The sequence below is a fragment of the Patella vulgata genome, chromosome 5, assembly GCF_932274485.2.
Source record: "Patella vulgata chromosome 5, xgPatVulg1.2, whole genome shotgun sequence".
Lineage (NCBI taxonomy): Eukaryota > Metazoa > Mollusca > Gastropoda > Patellidae > Patella > Patella vulgata.
The window spans coordinates 55,029,398-55,040,313 of NC_065883.2; the positions used below are offsets into that span (position 1 = coordinate 55,029,398).

General features: G+C 32.6%; 1 protein-coding gene across 1 annotated transcript; it reads right to left on the minus strand.

The window, feature by feature from the left end:
* Window positions 1-2,484: 2,484 nt before the first annotated feature.
* LOC126820334 (uncharacterized) lies at window positions 2,485-8,911 on the minus strand. Its single transcript, XM_050548199.2, has 7 exons — window positions 8,055-8,911; window positions 6,927-7,028; window positions 6,589-6,741; window positions 6,003-6,121; window positions 5,412-5,550; window positions 5,005-5,134; window positions 2,485-4,209 (listed from the first exon to the last, which is right to left on the minus strand). The coding sequence occupies exons 1-7, from the start codon at window positions 8,391-8,393 to the stop codon at window positions 4,118-4,120; spliced, it is 1,074 nt and encodes a 357-aa protein (XP_050404156.2). The 5' UTR covers window positions 8,394-8,911; the 3' UTR covers window positions 2,485-4,117.
* Window positions 8,912-10,916: the final 2,005 nt, after the last annotated feature.

Below are 10,916 nucleotides of genomic sequence, written 5' to 3' on the forward strand. Positions count from 1 at the left end.
GTCAAGATCGTGACGTCGCATTATTTCGGCAACTGGTGTGGTGTAGGAAGTAAATAGCAGTGGACCGATTACTGATCCTTGTGGGACGCCGTAGCGAAGACACTTTGGCTTAGATCTTAACGACAACATATTGCTTCTTACCACTAAGATGGGACTGGAACCAGTCTAGTGCAGCACCATTAACACCGAGTCTGGAGGATATGCGTTTAAGTAGCACCGACTGATCAATCGTGTCAAACGCTGCGCTCAAATCCAACAAGACTAGGGCAATGGTTCTGTTGTTGTCAATAGAGGAGACGACATTATTGTATACACGTACTAATGTGGATTCCGTGCTGTGACATTTTCGATGGGCTGACTGGAATTTAGCCCCCAGACAATGTTATTCTAGATGATGACAAAACTGTTCAGCTACAACCTTTTCAACCAATTGTGAAATAAATGACAGATTGGAGACGGGTCTATAATTCTTTAAAATGTTAGGGTCAAGTGTTGTTTTTTTCTTCTTCAGAAGTGGGTTAACTAGTGCAGACTTAAAGAATGGTGAGACCTCGGATGTTGAAAGGGATGTACTGACGATCAATGTAATCACAGGTAGTAAATCATCTAAACAGGTCTTGAGTAGTTAGGTTGGAATAGGAACCAAGGAGCAGGATTAGGGTGTCGAAGAAGAAACCAGTTTCTTTATTTCAGCTTCAGAAACGGGTTGAACGTGATTAAGCAAGTACCCAGTAAATGTTGCATCAGGTTGGTTTAAGCCTGGTTGGTCATTATCAAGTTGATCTCAGCTAATAGAAGATACCTTTTTGTCCAAGAAATCAGAAAATGTCTGTGTTAATTGTTCAGTTGTCTGGCCAGACGCAAGGTTGGATGTGTGAGTGGACTGCAAAAGTTTATTCGTAATTTTGACGATTCATTTTGTATTCCGTTTTTTTGCCCTTCAATTGTTGTTGAAAGCGTTTTTGTTTTTTTAGCAGAGTTGTACATTTGTCGGTCAATTTCCAGTTTTGATTTTCTCCACTTGTTCTCAGCCTTACGACCTAATCTATTTGATTGACAGATTTCATCATTGTACTATTTTTTATTGGGTCGTATGGTGAAGGTTTTGGTTAGAAGTGGGGCATGATCGTTTAGTAGGTCTGTTAAAACTCTGCCGTAGCCTTCAACCTGTTCGTTCATGCTATTCTGTGAGGCGATCCCCAGCAGTTGCTCATTTGTACTCCAAACAGCTCGGAAACCCTCGATGTCCATATTTTTTGTTTTCTGTGTTGTAAGCAATCTCTTGATTGGACCAGGTTTCAGGACATCGAGCTCACAAAAAATGTTGTAGTGCTCGGAGATTAAATGGTTTACAACTTCTGTTGATTTGGTGATGGTATCAGTTTCTCTTGTAATTACAAGATCTATTAAGGTATGGTTTTGTGCGTGGATTGGTTAAGTGATGTGTTGCTGTAGATTAAATTATTGCAATAAATGCAGGAATTTTGAAACATTTTCCAACATGGATATTGAAGTCACCTAGTATAATCAGTTTACCAGAATCAATCACTGTGTCACTTATAAAGCTACAATATTCCGACATGAACAAGTCGAATGTTAATCCATTTGACTTTGATGGCGGAGAGCGGTAAATAGATATAATTAAGAGTTTCATTTCGCACTTTAGCAGATATTGCCATATGTTCAAAGCTTGTAAATTTTGGTGATGCTACTCTTTTACAGTTAATTGATTTTTTTAAAGAAATTGATTATACCAGCTCCCTTTCTAAAGTTTCTATTCATTAATTCATAATCATAATTATCAGGGATGAGTTGGTTAAGTAAAAAAGTCGTCTTTATCTTTTAAAAATGTTTCTGTTATTATGAATATGTCCAAATCATTGGCAATAATGTACTCGTACAAATTGTTTATTTTATTAATTCATAATCATAATTATCAGGGATGAGTTGGTTAAGTAAAAAAGTCGTCTTTATCTTTTAAAAATGTTTCTGTTAAATTATGAATATGTCCAAATCATTGTCAATAATGTACTCGTACAAATTGTTTATTTTATTTTTAACTGATTTAGAGTTCAGTAAGCACAGAGTTGCTAAAACATACAGATGAATTTTCAAAAGATTGTTTCGATTTATAGGTTCAGTGTTGGTTTTAGTTGAAAGTACAGGTTTGTTGCGACAAGTAATCAAAGTTTTGATTTTTTTAGGCCACTGCATGCTTTCCACCTCTATACCCTCTTCTAGTAGTATTAGTATGATTTGTAATCACACCAATAGGTACACTAAACTGATCATAATATACTGACCATGTCATTTTAAAGTCTAAGCAGAATTCACATTAACACAAAGAAATTTAGAAAAATCTCAGGCCTAGCTGTGTTGCCTTGCTGGACAAAATTTATTACCAGTATTTGTTTCGTTAATGTAAATATTCAACTATCGCTGAACATTCCCACTACTCAATTAGTAAATTTACGAACTAAAACATTAGAATAAATAACATTTATTAAATAATATGTAAAGTGGTAAACAAACAAGGATTCATACAATTTATTACATTGTGAACAAAAATTTCTTGATAAATTTTAAAAAAATTTTCAAGTTTATAAAAATTTTAAATATATAATTCTAAAAACTTTTTTGGGATGACGGCGGCATAAGATTATAAAATTTTAAATCAAAAACATAGACAGGGGTGCGCTGTAAAATAAGTTCTGTCATTAAGTCAACTGGCATGATTTCGATTCCGCGGTTGTGCGTGACAAGGAGTAGAGTCGCCTGTCCAACCGCCTGGGTTTTCTCCGAGCCCTCCAGTTTCTTCCCACTGCTAAAGACCCCTACGTGAAAGCGAATTATTGAAATAAAATTGAACCATATTGTCCCAAAATGACCTAGTTTGTGTCGACTGGACGTTAAACCCCATTTCTCTCTCTCCCTCACGACCGGTGATATCGCAGACAAGTGAGGATGTGCGGCTAAGGAGACCAAATTAAAACTTTGATATTATACTTTAGAGACCCAAACCGGGTCTTAATTAATATCAAATGACACGGGTGTAAAAACATTATGATTAAACTAATTGAGCTTTTCATGACTGATCCTGATAGTGGCAAAAGCAAAGCTACTAGAAAAGCCTATGAATTCAAATGATTCACACTTTTAAGAAATTTGTAAGATATACTTTGTATACTTTTAAAATGAAACAGGTTAACAATGAATCAGAAGAAACAGGTTAATATGGTTTTAGTTCTACACAGATTCACATTAAATAAACGATATGGTTACAAGGCAACAAAACAAACACCCACAGAAGCTAAATGGTTTAAAGTCGACAAGGGTTGTGGCATATTTATTCTTTTGTAGGTAATGGAAGAATTTACAATCTTGACACTGATATCAATTTCATACAGATCGAATAATAACTTCAATTGTTAGAGCATTCTTTAGGTTCAACAAATGAAGCCAGGTTTAATTTTTTGTTGTTACAGTTTATAACTGGAGTTGTCTAAAGTCAGTTATTATCAAATCATATCATGCGAAAATTAAACAACCGTCTTCAACGTCCGAAAATATTAGAAGAATCTCCGATTATTTTAGTCGACAGAATATTATCAAAAACAGGAATTCTTTAAAAACAAATACACTTTGTAATTAAATTAAGATGTAAAGTGGTTACCCCAGATTTTGAAAAAGCTTTCAACGTAAATTCTAACATGTTTTTAGTTCTACACAGTTCACAATTCACATGAAACAGTTTAACATGGTTTTAGTTCTACACAGATTCACATTAATCGGGTTAACATGGTTTAAGTTCTACACAATGATTCACATGACATGGGTTAACGTGATTTTAGTTCTACAAAATAATTTAAATGAAACAGGTTAACATGGTTTTAGTTCTACACAATGATTCACATTAAATGCATTAACATGATTTTAGTTCTACAAAATGATTTAAATGAAACAGGTTAACATGGTTTTAGTTCTACACAATGATTCACATTAAATGCATTAACATGATTTTAGTTCTACATAATGATTCACATGAAATGGGTTAACATGGTTTTAATTCTACATAGTAATTCACATTAATAGTGTCTTCTTTGTTTAAATCAGTGCCTTAATCAAAACTTCCAGTCAATCCGATTCCAATACTTTCACCTTCTCCATTAGGGTAGTAATCAATCATCCACAAAAAATCATTTACCAATACTGAAATCCAATTACATATTTCATCAAATACTATAACATTTGTCTCCTTAAACAACAAACAAGAACATTTTCTAATACAATTGTAGGAAAATATGTGCCATTTCACAATATTTATTAAAATTTAAGGTTGGCTGGTGGCAGTGGTGGGTATGGGTGACCTTTCTTTATGCATTTAGTGTACTTCTGTTTGAGACAAGCAGACAATCCTTTCTTGTTGTAGATTTCTGTTAATCAATATCTATTACAAGACCTGACAATATTAAGACACAACTTGATTAGGTCAATAATAACTTGCTCAGCCGTGAAATGACATGTAGGAACTGAATTGGCAATTATCATGTTCATTTTATTTAATAATAAAATAATGTCTTTATTTTATAATAGTAGAAAACTGCGATTAAAGCTTTTTTTTTTTACATCTTCTGATATGTGGTATATATGAAAAAAATAATAATGCAAGAAAATAAATGTATGTGCGATGTATGGTGAGATATATGATAAATAAAAATACAAGGAAAATTACATCTGTATCTGAGAACTCCACAACTCCATAACCTAAAACCCGCACAAACTACAAAGAGTTCTCTTCTTAACTTTTGTATTCCATTAATTATATAAATCTTAAACTTACATATTAAAATAATTCATCAAAGAAACCAAGACACACAACAATATAATTTAATAAGTGTGGAAAAGATTTTTAAGATAGATTTTGATAATTTGAATAAAAAAAGTAAGAATCCAAATATATTTGGGGAAAAATCCATCTACCATTGTACCCAATAATGAACTTACATGTTTCTCCTCCATGCAAAGTTTCTTTTAATTCTGGACATACATCTGTGCAGACTTTATCAGGAAATAGAACAATATCTACACTGCCCACCATCTGCATTAATATGACCATTGGACCATCAACTAGAACCTGTAATAAAGAGTTCATCATCTATATTCAGCTACGAATTGAATTTTAGACACTTATCTGAACAGCAGAGAGAGAGAGAGGGGGGGGGGGAGAGAGAGAGAGTTTAACACAAACTAGGTCATTTTGGGACTAACATGTGGTACAATGTAGGATGAGAAGTTATCGGGAGTTATTACAATCACATAACTCACTTCTATACTTTACTTTTCACTACTAAAAATAGAGTTTATACCATACTCAATTATTAACAATTACTTTAGGATGTAAAATAACATACTGGTTTGGGCATTTTTGCTGTATAGTTCTTTGAAATGTAAATCCAACTTGTTTCAGCTACCTCAACTACAGATGATAAAAAATATGGCTTCTTAAAGTAGTATCGTAATTCTCTTGCAGACTCTTCAAAACAATTCTTCCTGAAAAAAATAATGTACCAGTAGATTTATGCTATGTATTTGTGTACAAATATTGCATGAGGCAAGATGATATCTTCAATAAATGAGAAAGGCTGCAGTCATCTACAGGAAGTTGTAAAACAACATACTTTTTCTTGGAAGCATTGGATGGAATTAATTTGATATTTTTATAACAAAAGACAATGGAAAATTTAAGCATCAATATGATTAAATTTTATGTCTTAATTTCTTTACAAGATTCCTGGGAGATCAAAATTATTGTATATTTCAAGTTTAGAATTTATGTCCAAAACTTAATTCTGTTTACATGACTGATATATAAATGTAGTATTTTGTAGAGCCTGTTGCACCATGGCCTTATTGCCCCAACACTTATCTATTTGGCACTTCAATATTCAAATCAGTGCCATTCAATACTTTATTTGTACCTAAATCTTTCCCCTCTAACTTACCAAAATGCAAAGTACTGTGGATGTTCATGAGCAGCCACTTGTTTCAAAAAAGATCTGTGACCGCTAACTTTTACATTACAATTAAAATCACAACTGTCATACATGCTATTTTCAAATATCTGAAATGTATTTCAAAGTCAAAAATGGCAAAAAGAAAAAAAAAGAAAATTCAAAACAATCAGCAAAACTTGGATTAAACACATATCATATCCTTTTCCTAAAGAAAAATGTCAACAGTTTTTATTGCTTTAAAATTTAATGTACCATAATTCTCATGCTCTTCACTCTATTGTCAAATGATTTGATGCTTTTTCATTTGATGAAAATTTAGATGGATTAGAATCTGTTACAGCTGAAATGGATATTGGATTAATCTGTTAGTGATGCTCACCTACAATAGAATCAATTAGAGAAACACCAATCTCTAAAATCAAAAGAAAGTTTGCATGTTTACATCAAAATCTATGTATCTATGCTTTCTCATACACCAAGGGGATTGGTATCCGAAAATAATTTTTATGTAAACCTCTGTGGGGAAAGTTGCCTAAGATTGTTTTCTTATTATTGTTTTAAAAATGATACCTACTCTAGCTAGAAACTCAACTGTAAATCCCTGGTGATCATTCTGTGATAATCCATCTTCTACAATAACTGGTTTATCTAGCTTAATATATTTCTGTATCAAATCCTCTTCTTTTATATTTTTAACACGAGAAATTTCATTTTGATTTTCACATGCCTGCAAAATGAATTATTTGTAATAATCATATGTTCAACAAAGAAGGCTACAATTTCAGATAATGAATTTTATATGCTTAGTGTTTAGCTTTTGTTTCCAATTATGTTGATTGAGCATGCAGCACAGTACTACTAATAGTACTACTATAGAGAAACTCAGATCTGAACAATTTCCAGTCAACTTACATAACAATCTTTCAGCACAGGATTCATCTGAGATTCATGTAAAGGATTTTCTAACAGACAGTCAACATAATATAATTGACTCCAATCATAAATTGGCATAATCTGTAATTGAAGATAATAATTCTATATATTACATCTTTTGAGCTTATTCCCAATGCTTAATTAATATGCTTAACAATGCCTTTGCTAGAATATAAAATAGGCTTGTTATTGTAGATCATTAAATAAATCCAGTAATACCACGCTAAACCCTATTGCTGGCCTTTTGAATTTACTGCCTGATATCATTTTCTAGAAATTGGCATTACAGAGCCCATCACTATCAGTTTCAATCTAATTTCATGCTCAACTGACTTTCCCTTCAATATAATATGGCGAAATCAAGTTTAGATTCTATGTCATGGTTATTCTAGTCTGTCTTTACTGAATTGGAATTAGTCGTTCATTAAATCAATTTTATCGCAATCTATAGGCCTACTTCTATGATAATCTAAAAAATAAAAAGACAAATGACAAAGTCTAACTAAGTTGCTTTCAGCCATAGTGCCCATAGTGCTCAATTTAAAGAATAAGCTTCTGAAATTAAATGGAATTAGATCTCCATTAAAGTAGCTAAGTCTCTAACTCAATATATCATCCAAAATCTTCAACATTGAAAACACGATTTATTTGTCAATAAACGTTGATTTAATTTGACAAATAAATCGTGTTTTCAATGTTGAAGATTTTGGATGATATTGAGTTAGAGACTTAGCTACTTTAAGCTTGGGTCCACTAAGAATCTAAAAAGATTTCTATGTATCATTTTACCAATCAAATAACCTAGACTGTCTAGCTAGACCAATCAAATATGACACAAGACAAGTTACCGATTTTGTTTGTCTTTTTCAGTTTTCTTTGACGTCTTTTTTTTATCAAATTATCATTTATGGCTATTTTAATTTTTTTTTTTTCAATCAGCATTCAATTGCACATAAAACTATAAAGTAATAAAATACATAAAATAATATGTAGATCTTGACTCTACACAATTAGGCTAATTGAATATTGATACTGTTGTTAAGACTAAATTCTAATAAATTTTAATAATATTAGAATTTGATGAGTTGAAAATTGTAATACTTTAACCTGAATAGCTGCCCTTCTTCCAATGGTACACACTAATTTGTTGACTGAATCAGTGCTGAATAAAAACCACGTCGTACAAAGAAATAAGCAGCTTTTCATGGTAAATTTTAACCATTTCTTTCTGTTTGCTTCTTTAACTTTTTTGGAAAGTGGCTCTGCAAACTGTTCGATTTGAGAGGGATTGTATCCTGAATTTATACAAAACATGTGTAATTTATGAAGTTCATCATCGATCAAATCTAGTTTTTGTTGAAGAGAAAGTCTATCCATATCCTCAGTGTCCTCTTTTTTGTGTTTTGTCGAGGAATCCAAATTACAGCCACCCTTCTTCGAAGCCATTTTTCCGTCTGCTAGAAATTATCAAGGGAAGTAAGTATAAATATTCTAGTCGCGATTGTTCAGCCCTTCCTTTGCTCAGTTTGCCTGACCATCTCTGTCATCCGAGACATCGAGCAACCAAATTTCTGAGAAAGAGTGAGAAATGGGGTTTAATGTCCAGTCGACACAAACTAGGGCATTTCGGTACTAACACATGGTTCAATTTAATTTCAATAATTCGCTCGTGCGTAGGTGTCTTTAGCTTACAATTTTTTTAATTCTTTGTTTCGGTAGGCTACATTACTACATACTTAGTTAATAATAGTATTTTTACTAGGTAGGAGTAGGACTAGGAGTAGGACTCCAGTCCAGACTCGCCAACCGAGTCCTGCTACGTTTAATTTTTTAGGTCAAATTCTGCTCTTATCATCATGTGAGACCTAATTAAGTCATGTAGAAATCGTTATCTTTGCTGGATTTACGGCGGGTTGTAGTGCAAATAAAAAAATACTTTTGATGTATCAGTTACACAATTTTCAAGGGTCTTGAAACAGCATTGTTACCCGGAGTTCCCTCCCTTCCGCTATAATAGACAATAACTGCGGTCTGGTTTGTTCTAAATGATAAGGCCAGCTCAATTTTCCCAACCCTAACCTTAACCCTGGACCTAGCCCCAATACTTACCCTAATCCTTGCCTACAATCTCGCCAACAATCACGTGTCCTAACCGTATTTACATCACAGCGACCTTGACAACAATTGAGCTGGCCATAACAAATAGATTTAGCCCTGCGGTCATTAGGCTACAATAGGCCTAACCCGTTACCAGAGCCATCCAAAATAATCAGAATTATGTGGAATTTTATGAGGGTATAACCCGTTTAAGATATTTTAACAAAGTTTTACAAAATGTTAATGAAATGATTCACCTCCATGTTTTAGACCAATAATGCTCGTTTAAAGAATATTCAAATCGTGGGAGATTATTAATACTGCCTCCCTGGTTCGCTCACGTCATTAAATGTTTTATTTTAATCTTTTGTGCATTTGTAAACCCAAGATATAGATATCACCGAATTAGAGTATTTTATATAAAAAAAAAACCAAAACACTTAATGCTCGTCTAAATCGCAAAGAAAATTCAGAAAACATATAATTTTCAAATTCAATTTTCCCACAATATAAAAAAGAATAGAGGGCCTATATACCATACACGCAGCACTTTATCGGCACTATTATGTGTGTTTTAAGGAGATCATTAATCCTTCCAATATTGGTATTCGACTGAACAACCCATTTTCCTGATTGTATTAAATTTTTAAATAACTTAGAAAAATAAAATTATTGACCTAAATCGCGTAATTACACAATAGATTAAATAACTTATTTGCTAAATATTGTTAATCAGTATTCTGTTATTGATTATGAGTGCGTGCACGCACTACTCGCATGTTGCATGACAACGCTAACGCTTATCAAGACACTGTTTAAATCGTCTCTTTAGTAGTCTAAGTTACGTTAAAATTTGTCAAATTAAAATGCGAAATAATGTTTTAGCAATAAATATTTCTCAGTAATTTTAAAATATTTTTTATTCCATTTAGGATCTCAAATGACGAAGAAATACGTAGACCCATGTTCCCTAAAGAAATTTTTAGTCTTGAAATTACGTTGTTTTAGATGAATTGATAAGCCCTTTCTGGAGGTTCGGTATTTCGGATATAGCCCAAGAGTGGGGGCCCCTCGCGGACCAGGTTAAGGAGCCCCCGAGCCCCCAGTCTTCTGATTATTATCTTTAATATAATCCAAGAGTGACATTTAGCGATTGAGCACATACCGGTAAGAGAATACTTGTCAAAACGTCGCACAACATGTATAACAACCAGTTATTGTATTCCATATAAATATTTTTTGTGTTTTATATCCGTAAAAAAGTGTACGATGAAGGAAAAATTGATGGATGTTCTTTAAAAAAAAACAACAACACATACATATCCAAATACCAGTACCAAAGTCCATAGATTTTGCTTTTCTCCAAAGAAATGTTCTCAATGAACCTGATTTCGAAGGGGTTGAAATGCCATTTAACAAAGTTTATTTTGAACGTGATATATTTTAAACACAGGCGCTAATATCATTTTGGCGTGAGAAACGGACTAAACTTCTTTTCCGAGGCTACTTTAAAACTTGTAAAAGAGTTTTCCAGTCATTCTATTATCCTATATTGAAATAAGTACTTTTACAGAAAAAGTAAAAATACAGTTTCTGTCGTACAATAATACACAAGAAAACGCGTCATTAAAAAAATAAGCAGTAAGGTGTATAAAAATGTATTCCTGATTTGTAAAAAGAGTCTAATAAGAAAACCAAAACAAGATATAATAATAATATACTGTATATACAATCATGCACTTATGGTTGTTTATTACAAATTTAACGTCTAATACATAATACATGATATTATGGACACTTATTAATTTGAGATCAAATAAAATATTTTATGTTGGGTGTACAACTTGTACGAACTGGTGTTATTCCAAAACC

What these genes read in the sequence shown, in the direction of transcription:
- LOC126820334 (XM_050548199.2), bottom strand. Translation starts at nt 8,393, where the DNA reads ATGGCTTCGAAGAAGGGTGGCTGTAATTTGGATTCCTCGACAAAACAC. An exon ending in CCACAGTACTTTGCATTTTG is followed by an intron (nt 5,551 to 6,002) that starts GTAAGTTAGAGG and finishes TATTTTTTTCAG; the next exon opens with GAAGAATTGTTTTGAAGAGT. An exon ending in CAGCAAAAATGCCCAAACCA is followed by an intron (nt 5,135 to 5,411) that starts GTATGTTATTTT and finishes TCTTTATTACAG; the next exon opens with GTTCTAGTTGATGGTCCAAT.